Genomic DNA, 21,230 nt, shown 5'->3' with positions numbered 1-21,230 from the left:
CGTTTGCATGTGTTCTAATCTACGAGCATGGATAGGCTGAATACTGGAGAACGTTGGCATGTGTTCTAATCTCCGAGCATGAATATGCTGAATACTGGAGAACGTTGGCATATGTTCTAGTCTCCGAACAGAGATACTCCGGAAAACTACGTTCGTTTGTGTGTGAATCTATGATGGAGATACCATGTGTCAACAGCAACCAGTCCTTCTGTCCATCAAGTTGCTGCGAGTTCAAGTCCAGCTCATACTGGCCTCCTCTCCGGACGTACGTGGGAAGGTCTGTCAGCAGCCTGCGGATGGTCGTGGGTTTCCACTTGGCGCTGCCCTGTTTCCACCCACCATAATGCTGGCTGACATGGTATAAGTGAAATATTCTAGAGTACGGCGTAAAACACCAATAAAATAAATAAATAAATTCTGTCTATTCATCAATCAAGCTATAACATAGAACATGCGTTTATTTCGTTTAGACTGCGTTAACTCTGTGACTGGTGAGTTCTTCAAAGAGCCAGACTGCCTTCAGGACCCATGCCAGGACGTCTTCTGTCCATCTGGCTACTTCTGCGAGTAAGTTCATTTCCCACACCAACAGTGTAACGTTAAATTCTTGAGTTCAAATCCAGCTCCTGCTGGTTGACCTGTGTTCAAACGTGAAGATGTTTGCAACTATAGCTGTCAGCTATCAGGAATTCATTAGAAAATACAAATCACACACCAAGAAATTTTTCACATACCAATGAAACATTAAAGTTGGAGTAACCATAAAAATTACAGTGCGAAAACTTGAAAATGTCGTCTTCAATATATTTTTCGATTTTTTCTTTAAACACAGAAAGACACTTTTTTATGATGTACATTTGGGGCCATCTCTTGGTAAACAATTGCCTTTTCGTGATAATGTTATAAATGCGGATATATAACGCATGTTTAATAAATTTTGCTGGAAAGCGGCTTTTTCAGCTAACAAATGTGTTTAAGTTGGATTTTGATTACATTCATGTTTTTAATGCATTTATAAACATTGTCATAATTCATATTAAATGTATGTGTTTGAATATAAACAACACATTTACATTCAAATAAATTTATTACACATGCATCACATTCTTATTTAGATCATTATTATGCAAAGACGATATATACCAAAACGTTTTCATAAACAAAAATATTTTTAAAAACCCTTTTCTTCTGAAAGAAAAAAAAAATATTAAAGACTTTATTTGCAAATAAATATCAACACTCTTTCATATGATTTTGGCATAATTTTTATGCTTTTTTTTTATTTTAATCCCTTCATAACATATAACTGTAGTCATATATAAGCTGTATATTTTTTAAATATATATACGACTTAAAACCCACAATCCAATGAAAAAACCCTCATGTATATCTATTAAGACTGGCATAACAGGTGGGGATTTTAATCAGAGATCTTAAAAGTCCAGTTTCTATCTCCAGACTAAAACGAAATTCCTTCCAGTACGAAGATACATGTACATTGTATGTAGCGCTTATATTTCACCTTAGCTGTTCCACTACGGATCTGCTTTCTTTTCCAGGCGAGAAAACCGGTGTAACTGTGCTGCTATATGTCGTTTTGGAGTCCCTGATCCCCCGAATCCAGATCCAGAGCCTAATTACGGAGCCCCACCCCCAAATGTGCAGCCACCACCGGTACAGACACCGCACGTGTACAGTGGCCCAAATGTGCAGCCCCCACCAGTACAGACACCGCACGTGTACAGTGGCCCAAATGTGCAGCCCCCACCGGTACAGACACCGCACGTGTATAGTGGCTCAAATGCGCAGCCCCCACCACAGTCCAACACGTACTGAGAATAGGCTACTCATCAAGAATCGAACCAGAGCCGTGACGCCATCAGCATATTTACGATATACGTCACGTCACTGAAGATTTCGTCACAGCTAATAATCTTGGAGCGCAAAGAAAAGAAGATAGGAAAAATAGGCATAAGATCCGTGTGATTTCAAAATCGCTTACCGTACTTGTTTAACTGCTGATTTATGAAGATTCGTCACTCCTCGTGAGCCCCAGAATCATATTTGTAAGCCGTGTTGCCTGGAAGTAGTCTTAGACATTACCACAGAAGGCTTACCTTATTTTGACAATATAAAGAGAATGGTCACGTAATTCATAGGCGACCATGATGGAGGGAAAATCCAATATGCTGAAAGGCAAACGGACAAATAGAACATTTTGCAACGGACGAATTGAAACTACTCCTTGTGCTGTGAGGTGATATTCCCCATCGTTTGTATTACACGTTTTGCCAACCCACAGACCTGAAAAGTGAAAAGTAACTTTGCCGGAAACGTCAGCGATAACTTTGCCTGAAACATTAATGATAACTTCGCCTGCAGTGTTATAATGATAATTCGTTTTCAACGTTAATGATAACTTCGCCTGCAGCGTTATAATGATAACTTCGTTTTCAATGTTAATGATAACTTCGCCTGCAGCGTTATCATGATAGCTTCGTTTTCAACGTTAATGTTAACTTCGCCTGCAGCGTTATAATAGCTTCGGCGTTAATGCTAGCTTCACCTGCAACATTAATGATAGCCTCAAAAGAGTCTAACTCCTTTTATTATTCTGGCCTAGCGACGTTGGAGTCTCCACGCTTACAATGTTAATTTCGTACTCAACGAAGGTCAGGCCAATTGTCTTTGTTATCCAACAAGTCTCGCGCAAAAAAGGACACCAACCTAATGACCTGTTTTTCCCTACTATTCGCACCGCCACCATACGTCCCTACTCGATTTAGAATAGATTTATTATAGCCATGAAGGCTCCCACGGTACACGCTACTCCACTATGAAGCAGGGCATGCGCGTAGCTGTTCAACATGGCGGCATTCGCCGAGGAGCGTATATCGGGAAGTTGGCGTCTTTCGGGGTTTTCATTGATGATAACTTCGCCTGCAACGTTAATGATAAATGCGCCTGCAAGGTTAATAATAACTTCGCCTGCAACGTAAATAACTTCGCCTGCAACGTTAATGTACCGCCTTTAGATTAACTCTTTCAAATCCTTTAACTGTGGCAAAAGATAACTCACTATATCCTAAGCAAGTGACAAACTCCTTACTGAACATGCTGGCAAGTTGACCAGTCTACTTTTGCTTATTTTGAATAAAATGGAGCGCATTTTTCTCACTTTAGTGAGAAAAAAAACAAACAAATCAACTAGTTTTTGTTTTTTCTTATTCATGCACAACGTTCTGCCTCATTTAAATAAACATCAGTCCTGGATATAATAAAAGGAAATGTTAGTGCGTCCGGAATTAGTTATTTCATTATTTATTGATTTTTTTATTGCTTAACGACGCATTAAGAGTCGAGCTACAAGAAATCATGATTGACCCATACACCCATTGACCTTGGTAAGTTACTGGTGGACTTTCCCCACTTGCGTTTTACGTCATACAGATGGAAGACAAACAGTGCCAAACTAAACTGTGTCAAGAGAACTTCATGAAAGACGTCACGGAAGAGAGTCAGCGACAGCTCCCACCGACCATAGGGCCGAGTACAATAGAAACTGGTAATCTACACAGTTACCTATCTGCGTGAGAACGTCTTCCAACAAGCTGCGGACGGTTGTAAGTTTCCACCGGGCTCTTCTTCCCACCATAATGCTGGTCGCCGTCGTATAAGTGAAATATTCTTGAACACGGCGTAAAACATAAATGAAATAAACAAATTACCTATCTGAGGATGGGACTGAGCAAACTGCTTGACTGACCAAGGAAATGAGCTAACGGGGCTCACGCACTTCACCTCATACACCTTAAAGCGCATGTGTCGCTCTCTACGTTCGCTTTATATCACATGCCACCAATAATCTGGTTGTCTGACGTATTTTGCGCGACTTGCTTAAGCGATTAGCGCCATCTGACGCCAGGGGCAGGTAACCAGCCAAATGCCACCAATAGCCAACTTTGTGCAGAGGCCTTGTCACTGGGGTCACGGTGATGCGGCAGGAAAGGATATCAGAAAACACAAACAATTTGTCCTTTATACACATGCATTCTCTTCATCTAGAGAATGTGCAACATACGCCCAACCAAAACCTACAACAATTTTATTGATGAATGTTGATTAAATAGTTCAGGGCGAGGACACAAGTGGTGAAGCTAAGGCTAAACATGGCTACGTGCGTGGCCTAGGCTCTAAAGCTTTAGTTTGTCTAGTGGTGGCAGTGATGTAAAGCGGGCGTAGAGAGCGACGCATGCACTGTAAGGAGTATGGGGCGGTATTATTATTATTTAAGTAGATACTCCTAACAAGTTGTCAGTCATATGACAATGAAGTGCCATCAGCTGTGTGTACAGAGACTGTGTCTTCTTGTTACACACGGTGAAAACTAGTGCTGTTATTTTACAGTACAAAGTTCTGGCAATTTTGTGACCAGTAGGGGCCTACTTGTAACTGTCTATTCACCATAGATGTACTAAGATATCTACTGAAAAGTACCAGTCAAGCGTAGTTGAAATTAATGGTAAGAGTCCGTAGATTGTCAGCACATCTGAAAGCAAAACTGCGTTGGTTTCAGATGCGGTCTGCAATAATACAGTGCTTGTCACGTAAATATGATAGTGGGACGATCAACAGTGAACACATCTTGTTGTTTTCAATTTTAAGACTTAAATCTACCTCCAACAATGGAGAGTTCTCTCAATGTAAACATTCTGCGCAACGATTGCAAATCTAGCCCGGGACTATGCTGAACACGTCATCCCGCCACAAAGTACAGATGTCGAAGTTGTACAAGTGTGATAGTGTTCTGATCACGTCAAAAAACAAAACAAAAAAAAACAAAAAAAACCAGTGATAAGAACATTACAGTAAGCAAGTGCAAATAATTCACCTTTATTTTTGGCTTTGAAAAAAATTATCCTTTATAAATTTATTATGCGATTTTAATATGTAAAATAATGATGGGGAAAAATAGACACACTGTAACGACGATCTTGATTCGCTAGTCAACCAGTACAACTGTCTTAAATAGGAGACATATCATGGTGATGTAGCCTTATAGTTAAAACCAATTTGCATCTAAATACAAGGTTGAGAAAGGTATTTGAACGCCTACGTGTTAGGACATGACGTACAATTAAAGATTACAAGAAGTACCGCGTTTCATGAAGCCTTTGAAGAATTTTATTGGTTCAAAAGTCTATATATATACACGCTTAAATAAATTTGTATATAGGTCGGCACAAGAGTGAAGTACGGCAAAAACATGCATGCAGCGTGGTTGTTGTTGGTAAATTGTAATTAAATTGGATTCTAGATTTGAACAGGAAAAGGTAGGTGTATGTCGTCAGTTTGTAGTGCCCATCGACCATTTAAGACCGGTATCAAACCCAGGTCTGGTCATATCAATGATTTTAAAAATGGCACTTGTTGTTGGCACACCTGGCGCTTAACAATAAGAGGTTAAAGCAAAGAAACAGCATAATGTGACTGGGTTGGGGTGTCATGTCTGGTGTTTTCAGCATGATACTTCAGTGGCGGCAGCACTTTGGCGGCATGGACTCACCCTGCCACAAGAAGACGCACCTAACAATTCCTCCTCGTCATATGATTACAAATTGTTATGAGGGCCTACGACGTTAAACCCAAAGCATACATATATACCATTTCAAGAAAACACAACAAATAACACGAGTAGAAACAAACCTAAACGGCCACAGCCATTTTGTTCCGATGTCCTTGGTAAATTTGTACATCAAGGGTTGTAAATGCCAGGTGATTCACATATCAAAAATAAAAAAAATGACAGTAACAGCAACCTCAACAGGTACTTAACTCTATAAATCAACTTCTATTCAAGAATTGTTTCGAGGTCATCCACTGCGCCATGTAAGGGCAACCGGAAACACGATGTAGCATCACTCTACACACGTATGGTTAAAAGGCACAACAGGTAGGGTTCGGGTGACCTTTCCGAAAAATGCTACGTCCTCGGGTTACAAAAAACTTATAACATGTCGGCACTTTTCATTACCGGTATCCATTTGTGCGATTTGACTTTCTTTGAACTGCATTATCTCGGTTGAGCAGCATCGCAATAATAAAACGTTATGCTTTTTAAACTTTCTATGGGATAATTTATCAATGCATGTATTCATTTGGTCTGGTGTTGTCTTATCTTAGACTGTTTTGATAGACAATCGAATGTAATGAGCTGAAGTGACTGTCGGGTAAGATAATGCTGATTACATACTTACATGCAAGATGGTTTCATGGCGGTGGTTACATTAGAGATGTTCTTAAAGATAAATTTGGGGTGGGGGATACTGGTGCGCCATGTTAGACCAACTGGAAACACGATGCAGCATCATGAGTACCCCACGGTCCTAGGCTTAAAAGACAAAATTGGGTTTGGGTGACGTAAGCGAAAACAGGTACGTCCTTAGGTTGTAGAAATAACTGGATAATGATTGGTTAAAACTGATAATACAAAAGTGAGAATAAAACCCAAACTGATATCAACTGACGAGAAGTTTATCAACAGTGTTTTCTGGATGGAAAACTAACGTGTGATCTACAGAAAATGAAGAAATCTGGACTTTGAACGTACTGACAAGCCTACGGTGCCAATTAAACCTGACAAAGGCAGTGGAATGCTATTTATATGGTAGAAACTGTCAGAAAATTGAACTGCATTCTAGGTGATTGTAATAAATTCATTAAGATAGATGCTAACAACGTAGTCTCGAGAGAAGAAAATGTACAGAACGTACTGTACAATTTGAGAAAACATCATGCCCTGGACAAAGATCTATAAGACCAGTTAAGGCCGGGTGTAAGTCGGACTTCTATCCTTTGTGGACAACCGAAAGTTCACAAAAGTTGTGCCCCTATGTTCTACCTTTCCTCTGCAGACAGCTATAAGTTAAATTGGCCTCACATTTAGCGGCTCTTCTCAAAGATACCATAGACAGGACCAAACCAAAGCCAAAGACAGTTTGTAATTTTGCACTCACTACAAAAAAAAATTAATTTCAAATTCCTGCTCAGGTTTGATGTACGTAATCGTACTAATATTCCTCTGTATCAAATCATTACTACAATTTCAGATAGCGTGACGCCACATCCGAATTCCACATTTCTTTTTTTTCAATGGACGACAGCTAGGAAGAGCCAGCAACTATATGTAGGCCTAATGTTGCTAATGTCATTTTAATACCATCAATGTTATCAAGAACAGATTGACGGAATCGCAGTGGGAATCAAAAGAATTCATTCATTTATTTGATTGGTGTTTTACGCCGTACTCAAGAATATTTCACTTATACGACGGCGGCCAGCATTATGGTGGGAGGAAACCGGACAGAGCCCAGGGGAAACCCACGACTATCCGCGGGATCAAAAGAAAACACAACAAATAATACTGTATAACCCGAGCTGTTTAGAAAAAGGGTTGTAAACAGACTTAAACTGTCCCAGACGTTCTTTTTAGGGTTTTTTTTTGACTGACTGAGCAATATTTTGCCAAACATAAAGTCAAAGTAATCTCGGACTACTAAAATTTGTAATTTAAAGAATTGAGCAAATTCGACACTTTAAATCCAATGTCACGCTTTGATACATGTTAACATTTACCTAGGAACAAGGGAGACTATTCCGTAATGCATGACCTGACTCGCGCGTTATCTCCCCCTGATCTTACCGCGTTTCCCAGAAGTGCGGAAGAGTTTTAGCTGCCGAGCACGGTTGGATTTCAAGTCTTTGTGTCGCCCATGCCGAATTTAAAAGGGGAGCTTAAGCACGCGAATGTCCAAGTGCTGCATACTAGGATTGCCGACTCAAAATGACAGGTTAATTTCATCAGAGCAAAATCAGACACTGTGGGATGAATGCTCTGCTCTGCGCATGTAGATGGTTGTGGTCACCCATTTGCCGTTGGCTCCAGCCAATGAAATCGCTTCCCGCCAAATACAGTTTCACGCTTTCCCGCAATTTTACATCAACAATCTGTAACAAAATATCCATGGAACCAGTGGATTCAACAACGAACGGACACACAAAAATAGGGGAAGTCCAACCTGCAAAGAAACAAAAGATCATGTCGACTGACAAAGTAGTGTTAGAATTCGCCAAGCTGAGCGAAAACGCTTACACGCCAACAAGGGGTTCCAAATATGCGGCGGGATATGATCTGTACAGGTATGGCCGTCATGATGTTGTAGTTGTACAGGCAACGTTTGTAGTCAATTTCGCCAGGTTAGTCTCACGATGAAAATGAACTTCATGTTCCAATGACCACGCTTTTAAGTGCATGTTTGCATAGTCAAAAATAAAGCAAGAGAAATAGAGCAAGGTTTGAATTTGTTTGTCAGCTTTGTATGAATTAGACGTTGTGTGCAAACGATACAAAAAGAATAAGCCAAGTCAGCACTTCAGGAGTCCGCAAGTTCACACAGATATGGAGGAGACATGGAAAGGGCTCTTGCAAACTAACGCAGCTAAATGGCAAGATTTTACTTGCTACACTGAGTACACAGTCCGTCAACCCAACGGCGCCATTAGTAGCTGCCATAAAATCATACCTTTTAGCCTAGTTAGTTGGCGAGAGCCCACACCCTGTTTTGTTTCAAAATGTGTGGACCGGCCCCGATAGCACAGTTGGTAGAGCATCTGCTTCGGGAGTGATAGATCCAGGGTCAATCCTGGGTCGAGTCATGCCTAAGGCTTTAAAAGAGGAAATTGTAACCTCGCTTGGCGTTCAGCATGAAGGGGATAGTGCAACGACTGGTTGACTCATATCAGTATAATCGCTTGGGCGGGGCAACTTACTTGCCTTCCTCAGTGAAGCAGTACAAGCTAAAAGAGCGATGGAAATCCGTCCTGCAACAAGGAGGCACATTACATGCACCCTAAGGATTCCCTCGTCGTCATATGACTGAAAAATTAAGTACGATGTTAAACCCCAAGCACTCCTTCACTCACTCAACCTGTGTGAAATCACATGATTCCTAAAATGCCAACTCAGCTCATTCAGATATTATGTATACACACATACAGGATGTAAAACCCCAGTGAAATAACTAAAATTAATAATGAAGAGTCCTACGAGACCTGCTGAGGTACATGTACAAACAACGGTTGCTTTATTCTTTCTGTTTATGTATGTATATATATGTACGTATGTATATATGTAAGTATGTATATATGTGTACGTGTGTGTGTGTGTGTATGTATGTATGTATGTATGTGTATATATATGTGTATATATATGTGTATATATATATGTCTGTGTGTATGTATGTATGTATGTATGTATGTATGTATATATATATATATCTGTCTATATATATATATATATATATATATATATATATATATGTGTGTGTGTGTGTGTGTGTGTGTGTATGTGTATATATTATATGTATGGATGTATGTGTATATATTATATGTATGGATGTATGTATGTATATATGAGATAAATGAAATTCATATGCAGTGCTCTATGCTTTCAGTGCCGAAGACACTGTGGTTCCAGCAAAGGGGAAGCAAATGGTGCCAACAGATATTCAAATCGCTGTGCCAGAGGGCTGCTACGGCCGTGTAGGTTCGTGGAAATTATTTTATTATTCTCAAATCTTCAGAGCATGACAAGCCCGGTTATAATTGTTAAGTTGGTTCAGGACAAAATGGTTAGTCACATTAAAATGGTTTCATTGTTAATTATGAGGGTAGTCATATCCTGTACCAATTATTAACCCGTGAGTGGCCCTATCTTTCTGATGGGAGGCGGATGAAATTTCACAAAAACCCCACTTAACTGGCCCAGATGAATCAGTGGATGAATCAATCACAATCATGTGAAATGTATCATTTGAAAGCAACTTTAGGTGTATGAATATATGAATGGTTAGGTAACTTGTTGCCAATTTTGTCCAGAATTAGGCTGATGCTTTTTTGAACTCTGGTCTTTCATAATAGTTCTATTTGGAAGTGAAAAAAAAAAAAAGAATTTTAGGTGTAATTCTGAATGTAATTTTTTGCAGGGAGAAAGACACTCTTGGCACCCCTTCCATGAAATGATATTTGTCTTTAAATTGTTAATTTATTCTGTATGTCCGTTTTTCACAGCTCCAAGATCTGGACTGGCAGTAAAACATTTCATTGATGTTGGTGGTAAGATATATCTTCATATATTTTGTTTTGGTCTTTGTCATGGTTGTTAAAGGTCGACAGGTGGCCCCAGTGGAAAGCATGCTAGGGTGGCACAATGACCCAGGAGCCTCTCACCAATGTGGTGGCTGTGGGTTCAGGTCCAGCTCATTATGGCTTCCTCTCCAGCTGTATGTAGTAAGGTCTGCCAGCAACCTGGGGATGATCATGGATATCCTCCCTGCTCTGCCTGGTTTCTTCCCACCATAATGCTGATCACATAAGTGAAATATTCTCGAGTACGGCATAAAGCACCCATGAAATAAATAAACACATTAAAGGTAGACTATCTTTGGAATTAAGCTTTCCATTAAGCCGTCTAATTATGAAGAGGTCTCTAGTTCAGAATAACAAGGCATGGAGTATTTCAGTTCTCTCTAGGAGCAGAATTTGGACTAGTGGCCAAAAGCTCCCCTAAATTTAGTTGTCTGAGCTATAGCTCCCTTACAAATTGCCCCTCTAATATCGCATTGGGAGAACTATAGCTCATTTTAGGTAAGGAGTTGGCTACATGTTAAGTGTTTGAAGATTTCAAATTTACTGAGCAAATTCGCTTTGATCTGCCACTGGCCCCTATAGCACAGATCAAGTAGATCCAGGGTCAGTCCTGGGTTGAGTCACACCTAAGACCTTAAAAGAGGAAGGTGTAACTTGCTGGCTTGGCGTTTAGCATGAAGGGGATAGTCCAATGACTGGTTGACCTGTATCAGTATCATGGCTCAGGTGGGGCGGCTTACTTGCCTTCGGTAAGGCGTCTCAGTGAAGCAGCACTAGATAAAAGAGAGATGGAAATCCTTCTGAAAAATTGTTAAGTACGACGTTAAACGCCAAGCGCTCGCTCACTGACTTTGATCTGTGCTGTGAGCAGCATTTCTGTGATGTACCAACTCAGAATCAAACTTATTTATTGTTACAACTTGTATGACGTGACCTTCAGATCCCGTGTTTTCTGACGTCACGTATACAGGACTGATTCTGCAGCATTGTTCGCACAATTCCAAACAGATGCATGGCCAATCAAAGCACGGTTCACAGATGCATGGCCAATCAAAGCACGCCTCACAGATGCATGGCCAATCAAAGCACTCTTCACAGATGCATGGCCAATCAAAACACGCTTCACAGATGCATGGCCAATCAAAGCACTCTTCACAGATGCATGGCCAATCAAAGCATGCTTCACAGATGTATGGCCAATCAAAGCACGCTTCACAGATGTATGGCCAATCAAAGCACGCTTCACAGATGTATGGCCAATCAAAGCACGCTTCACAGATGCATGGCCAATCAAAGCACGCTTCACAGATGCATGGCCAATCAAAGCACTCTTCACAGATGCATGGCCAATCAAAGCACTCTTCACAGATGCATGGCCAATCAAAGCACCCTTCACAGATGCATGGCCAATCAAAGCACGCTTCACAGATGCATGGCCAATCAAAGCACGCTTCACAGATGCATGGCCAATCAAAGCACGCTTCACAGATGCATGGCCAATCAAAGCACTCTTCACAGATGCATGGCCAATCAAAGCACTCTTCACAGATGCATGGCCAATCAAAGCACGCTTCACAGATGCATGGCCAATCAAAGCACGCTTCACAGATGCATGGCCAGTCAAAGCACGCTTCACAGATGCATGGCCAATCAAAGCACGCTTCACAGATGCATGGCCAATCAAAGCACGCTTCACAGATGCATGGCCAATCAAAGCACGCTTCACAGATGCATGGCCAATCAAAGCACGCTTCACAGATGCATGGCCAATCAAAGCACGCTTCACAGATGCATGGCCAATCAAAGCACGCTTCACAGATGCATGGCCAATCAAAGCACTCTTCACAGATGCATGGCCAATCAAAGCACGCTTCACAGATGCATGGCCAATCAAAGCACGCTTCACAGATGCATGGCCAATCAAAGCACGCTTCACAGATGCATGGCCAATCAAAGCACGCTTCACAGATGCATGGCCAATCAAAGCACGCTTCACAGATGCATGGCCAATCAAAGCACGCTTCACAGATGCATGGCCAATCAAAGCACGCTTCACAGATGCATGGCCAATCAAAGCACTCTTCACAGATGCATGGCCAATCAAAGCACGCTTCACAGATGCATGGCCAATCAAAGCACGCTTCACAGATGCATGGCCAATCAAAGCACTCTTCACAGATGCATGGCCAATCAAAGCACGCTTCACAGATGCATAGCCAATCAAAGCACGCTTCACAGATGCATGGCCAATCAAAGCACGCTTCACAGATGCTTGGCGAATTAAAGCACGCTTCACAGATACATGGCCAATCAAAGCACTCTTCACAGATGCATGGCCAATCAAAGCACTCTTCACATGGCTCGCTAGGAAACTGTTTCCCGATGACATCGCATGACAACACTGAGCCTATGACACAGCACTTTCGTTTTCGAAATCACAACAATTGCTGAGACAAACATGCAGGAGACATTTTAATGGCAATAAAGATTTGCTGTGGAGTTCTATTTGCTAACGATTAATCAGTCGCCTTTTTGGGTGTTTGCAAGCGGGAGCGATTGCTCGCCTTTCGTTGAAAGGACTGTACTTAAATAAAATTTATTATTATAGTGTTATATATTTTGTATCAGAATACTTTAGGGAGCAGGCAGTTATCTAGTGGTTTCAGAGATTTACTTTGCAATCACTAAGACACAAGAGGAGCGGGTTCAAACCTGGCCCTAGACATGGATTTGTAGATTAAGCCACTCTGTGCAGACCAACACGTGTGAAGACCACTTTTAAGTTTGTCACTAACCACATGATTTGTAGATTCAGCCACTCTGTGCAGAACAACACGTGTGAAGACCACTTTTAAGTTTGTCAGTACCGACATGATTTGTAGATTCAGCCACTCTGTTTGTGCAGACCAACATGTGTGAAGACCACTTTTAAGTTTGTCAGTACCGACATGATTTGTAGATTCAGCCACTCTGTTTGTGCAGACCAACATGTGTGAAGACCACTTTTAAGTTTGTCAGTACCGACATGATTTGTGGATTCAGCCACTCTGTTTGTGCAGACCAACATGTGTGAAGACCACTTTTTAAGTTTGTCAGTAACAACATGATTTGTGGATTCAACCACTCTGTTTGTGCAGACCAACACGTGTGAAGACCACTTTTAAGTTTGTCAGTAACGACATGATTTGTAGATTCAGCCACTCTGTTTGTGCAGACCAACACATGTGAAGACCACTTTTTAAGTTTGTCAGTAACAACATGATTTGTAGATTCAGCCACTCTGTTTGTGCAGACCAACACGTGTGAAGACCACTTTTAAGTTTGTCAGTAACCACATGATTTGTAGATTCAGCCACTCTGTTTGTGCAGACCAACATGTGTGAAGACCACTTTTAAGTTTGTCAGTACCGACATGATTTGTAGATTCAGCCACTCTGTTTGTGCAGAACAACACATGTGAAGACCACTTTTTAAGTTTGTCAGTACCGACATGATTTGTAGATTCAGCCACTCTGTGCAGAACAACACATGTGAAGACCACTTTTAAGTTTGTCAGTACCGACATGATTTGTAGATTCAGCCACTCTGTTTGTGCAGAACAACACGTGTGAAGACCACTTTTTAAGTTTGTCAGTACCGACATGATTTGTAGATTCAGCCACTCTGTTTGTGCAGAACAACACATGTGAAGACCACTTTTTAAGTTTGTCAGTAACGACATGATTTGTAGATTCAGCCACTCTGTTTGTGCAGACCAACACGTGTGAAGACCACTTTTAAGTTTGTCAGTAACGACATGATTTGTAGATTCAGCCACTCTGTTTGTGCAGACCAACACGTGTGAAGACCACTTTTAAGTTTGTCAGTAACGACATGATTTGTAGATTCAGCCACTCTGTTTGTGCAGACCAACACGTGTGAAGACCACTTTTAAGTTTGTCAGTAACGACATGATTTGTAGATTCAGCCACTCTGTTTGTGCAGACCAACACGTGTGAAGACCACTTTTATTTTATTTATTTATTTGATTGGTGTTTTACGCCGTACTCAAGAATATTTCACTTATACGACGGCGGCCAGCATTATGGTGGGTGGAAACCGGGCACAGCCCGGGGGAAACCCACGACCATCCGCAGGTTGCTGGCAGACCTTCCCACGTACGGCCGGAGAGGAAGCCAGCATGACCTGGACTTGAACTCACAGCGACCGCATTGGTGAGAGACTCCTGGGTCATTACGCTGCGCTAGCGCGCTAACCGACTGAGCCACGGAGGCCCCAAGACCACTTTTAAGTTTGTCAGTAACGACATGATTTGTAGATTCAGCCACTCTGTTTGTGCAGACCAACACGTGTGAATACCACTTTTAAGTTTGTCAGTAACAACATGATTTGTAGATTCAGCCACTCTGTTTGTGCAGACCAACACGTGTGAATACCACTTTTAAGTTTGTCAGTAACAACATGATTTGTAGATTCAGCCACTCTGTTTGTGCAGACCAACACGTGTGAAGACCACTTTTAAGTTTGTCAGTAACAACATGATTTGTAGATTCAGCCACTCTGTTTGTGCAGACTAATGCTTGTCTTAGGCTAATGACGTTATAAACATATAGATTTAGTACATTGCACTTTCACTTTCACTTTGGTTTCAGCTGGAGTAATAGATCAAGACTACAGAGGGAATGTGAGAGTAGTGCTGTTCAATTTTGGAAGTGAGGATTTCAAAGGTGAGTTATTTATTCAAACATTTTATGATTTTATTCAGCACCGAGAGTAGTTGTTGTCCAGCTTGACATATCAGCTGTCAGTTGATTGACAAATGGGAGCCTCTGTGGCCTAGTGGTTATTGTGCCAACATGGGAGCCTCTCCCCAATTCAGTCACTGAGAGTTCAAGTCCAGCTCGTGCTGGGTTCCATTCCACGCATAGGTGGGAAGGCCTGCCAACAACCTGCAATTAATTGTGGCTTTTCAGAGGCTGGTTCTAAGCAAATATAAAATTGATCACTGTCATATAAGCGGGCAGAAAACCCTAATCAGATAAATGAATAATTTGACTGAAAAATGACGAAAAGAAAAATGTTTGATGGCAGAAAGTGTAGTGATTCTTGCCATTCTGTCACCATTACGCAGGGCAGGACGAGTTATCTATAGACATGGTGTACGTGTCTGTACATCAATCAATTTTTGGGGGGCTTGTCAGTAGCTTGCGATTTACCCCAGTTACTTCGATTTCCTCTACTCTGGTTTCCTCTACTCATTAAAGAGATCCTACTTAGGGAAGTGAACATTTCTTCAGGAAGGAGTAAAGCAGCCAACAATTAAATAATTTCCAAGAATACAAGGAAAAAAAACTGAAGAAAAATAGAATACATTAATAAAGTATAATCACGCTGTGTTGTGATGTTTTAGCAATGCAGTGTGAAATAGCTGAAAAGAAAAAAATGCATGCCGCAATTTGCAGTAATTTTTCATCATGGTTGGAGTTGTTACTCTGCGATTGTATGTTCTACAATACACGCACATTTAAAGGGGAATAACCGTGGGTAAAAAAAGAGCTATTGCAGTCTCCCCTGGAAAAGTTATCACACCAACCACATGGAAAGGCATTTGTATAATAGAGGAGTTTCAAGTTCGAAGTCTTTTATCGATGAAGATAGGAAAAGCCCAACTGTATCATGTGACCTGTCAGAAATGTTAGGCAACTGTTTCTGATGACATTCACTATTAGCATGAGTGTCTGAAAAAGATGTCAGAATAAGTAATTTGGAGTTGATGAATGTTGAAAATCTGAACGTTTGTGAACCTGGAAAGTATATAAATGAAAGATGTGTCATTTGTGCCTCTGGAAAAGGGGGAGACAGGTGATCAGTAAATTAATTCTGAAGAAAGGTTGCCTAACATTTTTCACAAGTCACCTGACACAGTAGGACTGTTTTTACCTTTGACGACAAAAGAGTTCCAAGTATAAACTCTCCTATAAAGAAATGATGCAGTAATTTTCTTTGTGTTTGAAGATGGAGCAATTGAAAACCAAATGAATATAAATATGATCTTGTGTATTTGAACAAGTTTAAGCAATGCTTATAGCTGTAGGCCTTCACAGACTTGTCTTGAGTATGATATTAAACAAAACCATTTGTGGTTTATGGATTTCGTATTCACTCAAGGGAGTACATTGTTTATGAATGTTGATGGTTTTCTTATTCACTTAAGGGAGTACATTGTTTATGAATGTTGATGGAGTTCTTATTCACTAAAGGGAGTACATTGTTTATGAATGTTGATGGTTTTCTTATTCACTTAAGGGAGTACATTGTTTATGAATGTTGATGGAGTTCTTATTCACTAAAGGGAGTACATTGTTTATGAATGTTGATGGAGTTCTTATTCACTTAAGGGAGTACATTGTTTATGAATGTTGATGGTTTTCTTATTCACTTAAGGGAGTACATTGTTTATGAATGTTGATGGAGTTCTTATTCACTAAAGGGAGTACATTGTTTATGAATGTTGATGGTTTTCTTATTCACTTAAGGGAGTACATTGTTTATGAATGTTGATGGTTTTCTTATTCACTTAAGGGAGTACATTGTTTATGAATGTTGATGGAGTTCTTATTCACTAAAGGGAGTACATTGTTTATGAATGTTGATGGTTTTCTTATTCACTTAAGGGAGTACATTGTTTATGAATGTTGATGGAGTTCTTATTCACTAAAGGGAGTACATTGTTTATGAATGTTGATGGTTTTCTTATTCACTTAAGGGAGTACATTGTTTATGAATGTTGATGGAGTTCTTATTCACTAAAGGGAGTACATTGTTTATGAATGTTGATGGTTTTCTTATTCACTTAAGGGAGTACATTGTTTATGAATGTTGATGGATTTCTTATTCACTTAAGGGAGTACATTGTTTATGAATGTTGATGGAGTTCTTATTCACTAAAGGGAGTACATTGTTTATGAATGTTGATGGTTTTCTTATTCACTTAAGAGAGAAAATTGTTTATGAATGTTGATGGATTTCTTATTCACTTAAGGGAGTACATTGTTTATGAATGTTGATGGAGTTCTTATTCACTAAAGGGAGTACATTGTTTATGAATGTTGATGGTTTTCTTATTCACTTAAGAGAAAAAATTGTTTATGAATGTTGATGGATTTCTTATTCACTTAAGGGAGTACATTGTTTATGAATGTTGATGGAGTTCTTATTCACTTAAGGGAGTACATTGTTTATGAATGTTGATGGTTTTCTTATTCACTTAAGGGAGTACATTGTTTATGAATGTTGATGGAGTTCTTATTCACTTAAGGGAGTACATTGTTTATGAATGTTGATGGTTTTCTTATTCACTTAAGGGAGTACATTGTTTATGAATGTTGATGGAGTTCTTATTCACTAAAGGGAGTACATTGTTTATGAATGTTGATGGTTTTCTTATTCACTTAAGGGAGTACATTGTTTATGAATGTTGATGGAGTTCTTATTCACTTAAGGGAGTATATTGTTTATGAATGTTGATGGATTTCTTGTTCACTTAAGGGAGTACATTGTTTATGAATGTTGATGGTTTTCTTATTCACTTAAGGGAGTACATTGTTTATGAATGTTGATGGATTTCTTATTCACTTAAGGGAGTACATTGTTTATGAATGTTGATGGTTTTCTTATTCACTTAAGGGAGTATATTGTTTATGAATGTTGATGGATTTCTTATTCACTTAAGGGAGTACATTGTTTATGAATGTTGATGGATTTCTTATTCACTTAAGGGAGTACATTGTTTATGAATGTTGATGGTTTTCTTATTCACTTAAGGGAGTACATTGTTTATGAATGTTGATGGAGTTCTTATTCACTAAAGGGAGTACATTGTTTATGAATGTTGATGGTTTTCTTATTCACTTAAGGGAGTATATTGTTTATGAATGTTGATGGAGTTCTTATTCACTAAAGGGAGTATATTGTTTATGAATGTTGATGGATTTCTTATTCACTTAAGGGAGTACATTGTTTATGAATGTTGATGGAGTTCTTATTCACTAAAGGGAGTACATTGTTTATGAATGTTGATGGTTTTCTTATTCACTTAAGAGAGAAAATTGTTTATGAATGTTGATGGATTTCTTATTCACTTAAGGGAGTACATTGTTTATGAATGTTGATGGAGTTCTTATTCACTAAAGGGAGTACATTGTTTATGAATGTTGATGGTTTTCTTATTCACTTAAGGGAGTACATTGTTTATGAATGTTGATGGTTTTCTTATTCACTTAAGAGAGAAAATTGTTTATGAATGTTGATGGTTTTCTTATTCACTTAAGGGAGTACATTGTTTATGAATGTTGATGGAGTTCTTATTCACTAAAGGGAGTACATTGTTTATGAATGTTGATGGTTTTCTTATTCACTTAAGAGAAAAAATTGTTTATGAATGTTGATGGATTTCTTATTCACTTAAGGGAGTACATTGTTTATGAATGTTGATGGAGTTCTTATTCCCTTAAGAGAGAAAATTGTTTATGAATGTTGATGGTTTTCTTATTCACTTAAGGGAGTACATTGTTTATGAATGTTGATGGAGTTCTTATTCACTAAAGGGAGTACATTGTTTATGAATGTTGATGGTTTTCTTATTCACTTAAGGGGAGTACATTGTTTATGAATGTTGATGATTTCTTATTCACTTAAGGAGTACATTGTTTATGAATGTTGATGGAGTTCTTATTCACTAAAGGGAGTACATTGTTTATGAATGTTGATGGGTTTTCTTATTCACTTAAGGGAGTACATTGTTTATGAATGTTGATGGAGATCTTATTCACTTAAGGGAGTACATTGTTTATGAATGTTGATGGATTTCTTATTCACTTAAGGGAGTACATTGTTTATGAATGTTGATGGATTTCTTATTCACTTAAGGGAGTACATTGTTTATGAATGTTGATGGAGTTCTTATTCACTAAAGGGAGTACATTGTTTATGAATGTTGATGGTTTTCTTATTCACTTAAGGGAGTACATTGTTTATGAATGTTGATGGAGTTCTTATTCACTTAAGGGAGCACATTGTTTGTGAATGTCTCATCAGTTTGAGTGAATACGGTCTTTCCCGAGTACATTGCCTATGAACTTCTGATTGATTTTAAGCATTTTTTTTATTCATTTTGATTATAGTGAGTAAGGGTGACAGAATTGCACAGTTGATCATGGAGAAGATTTGCATACCTGAACTAAAGGAATGTAAGGTGAGTGGATACCTCGTCCTGACAAATATCTTGAAAATAAGTGCTTGACATTTTTAAAAATATCCCTGTTGGCAGTGGTAAGATTGTGATATTGTCCAAGCGACATTATACTAGGCTACGGTCGGTTTGGATCAGTATTATTTAACATTTATTCTGCCCGCTGGCTTCCTCTCCGGTCGTAAGTGGGAAGGTCTCCAGCAACCTTCGGATGGTCGTGGGTTTCCCCTGGGCTCTGCCCGGTTTCCACCCACCATAATGTTGCCTGCCGTCGTATAAGTGAAATATTCTTGAGTACAGCGTAAAACACCAATTAAATAAATAAATAAATTATTCTGCCCGTAAGACAAGAACTGAAATTGATGTGGCCTGGTTGGGCTTTTATGTCCATTGAGATAATTTGGCTACTCATTCAGGGATTTGAAAGTTAAACGACATGCCACGCGGTACAAGGAGAGTTTATGGCTTAAGTCACCTGCCCAAGAATTATGCTGAAAAATCTATCAGCGTAAACCAAGAAAACAGGATTTAAGTTCCAAATCTTGATGCGCAGAACCTCACACTGAAGAATCTTTGCTTATTTATTGTAATCTGATGCATTTTAATGATTCTCTTTTGTTTTTTCCAGACTTTGGATGTGACAGAGCGTGGTGATGGGGGATTTGGGTCCACTGGTGTAAAGCCTCAGTAATGTCATCCAGTCGTGTCCTCCTGAGGTCATGTGATGAGGACTCCATATATGGTCATCAGCTGTTTTCAGGGTTGTCAAGAGCAAATTCTGAATCATGTGACAAGTTCATTACTTTGGGACTCTCAGGAAGTGTGTGAAGCAGGAGGCAAATGTGATCCTCTGGTTGTGTGTGCATAGAAGTTTGCAGTTCTGCGAAAGTCCGTGCAGTTTGGTTTGACGATGGTAACCCATGGCTACCCAAATATATTTGATTGGAGGAGAATTATGACAAACTGTAAATCTTCATCTTTTTCAACCACTAAAGCACTTTTTCCTCGTGGACTGTATGTATACAATTATTATGAAAATGATGCTAAACATTGTTTTTCTACGCCCCAATAGTTCCCTCAGAATGTTTCAAAATATTAATCGAAAAAGTTGAAGAATTAAGGTACATGGTTGTATATTTCATAAAATTTGAATCTCTTCTACCCACAATGCTTGTTACTGTAAGCTTGTCTTAAGTTGTTTACAAATGAACAATTTGAGAAGATCCTTTTTTTTTTTTTTTTTGGAAATGCTTTTGGAGAACGTTCTAGAGATCAGACATCTTGGTTTGGTCATGTGGTAGAAGATATGGCGTCAGTTCATTGTGATTGAGGAATCTGTTTTTCACATTGAACATCAAAGAACCCGGTAAAAGACAAACAATAGCAGTAACTTCAAGAGGTTTGGCCATCATCGAGTTTAAAGATGTAAGGCTGTTAAGCAGAAATAAAAATTTAATACTTTATTATGAGGCTAAGACTACTGTCACAGCCTTCCAAGAAAACCAAGAAACCATCTGGAAAATGTTTTGAAAAGAACAAACAAACAAAATTAAAAGGCAAACAAGCCATGCAGGTGGTCAGCTGTGACGTCGCCACTTAGCTGAGACGAGCCACACAGTTGGTCAGCTGTGACTTCGCCACTGAGACCAGACACGCAGGTGGTCAGCTGTGACGTTGCCACTGAGCTGAGATGAGACACGCAGGTGGTCAACTGTGACGGCGCCACTGAGCTAAGATGAGCCATGCAGGTGGTCAGCTGTGATGTTGCCACTTA

The 21,230-nt window shown here is 39.5% G+C and overlaps 1 protein-coding gene across 1 annotated transcript; it reads left to right on the top strand.

Annotated features, from left to right (window-relative positions):
* The first annotated feature begins 7,804 nt into the window (after positions 1-7,804).
* On the top strand, positions 7,805-21,103 carry LOC135462838 (deoxyuridine 5'-triphosphate nucleotidohydrolase-like). Its single transcript, XM_064740121.1, has 6 exons — positions 7,805-8,199; positions 9,513-9,604; positions 10,129-10,173; positions 14,859-14,933; positions 19,389-19,459; positions 20,085-21,103. Exons 1-6 carry the CDS (start codon positions 7,886-7,888, stop codon positions 20,145-20,147), a joined length of 660 nt encoding a protein of 219 aa, XP_064596191.1. The 5' UTR covers positions 7,805-7,885; the 3' UTR covers positions 20,148-21,103.
* The last annotated feature ends 127 nt before the right edge of the window (positions 21,104-21,230 follow it).

The sequence above is a fragment of the Liolophura sinensis genome, chromosome 2 (assembly GCF_032854445.1).
Source record: "Liolophura sinensis isolate JHLJ2023 chromosome 2, CUHK_Ljap_v2, whole genome shotgun sequence".
Taxonomy (NCBI): domain Eukaryota; kingdom Metazoa; phylum Mollusca; class Polyplacophora; order Chitonida; family Chitonidae; genus Liolophura; species Liolophura sinensis.
The sequence above is the reverse complement of the archived record's forward strand: the minus strand, read 5'-3'. Positions and strand labels throughout refer to the sequence as shown.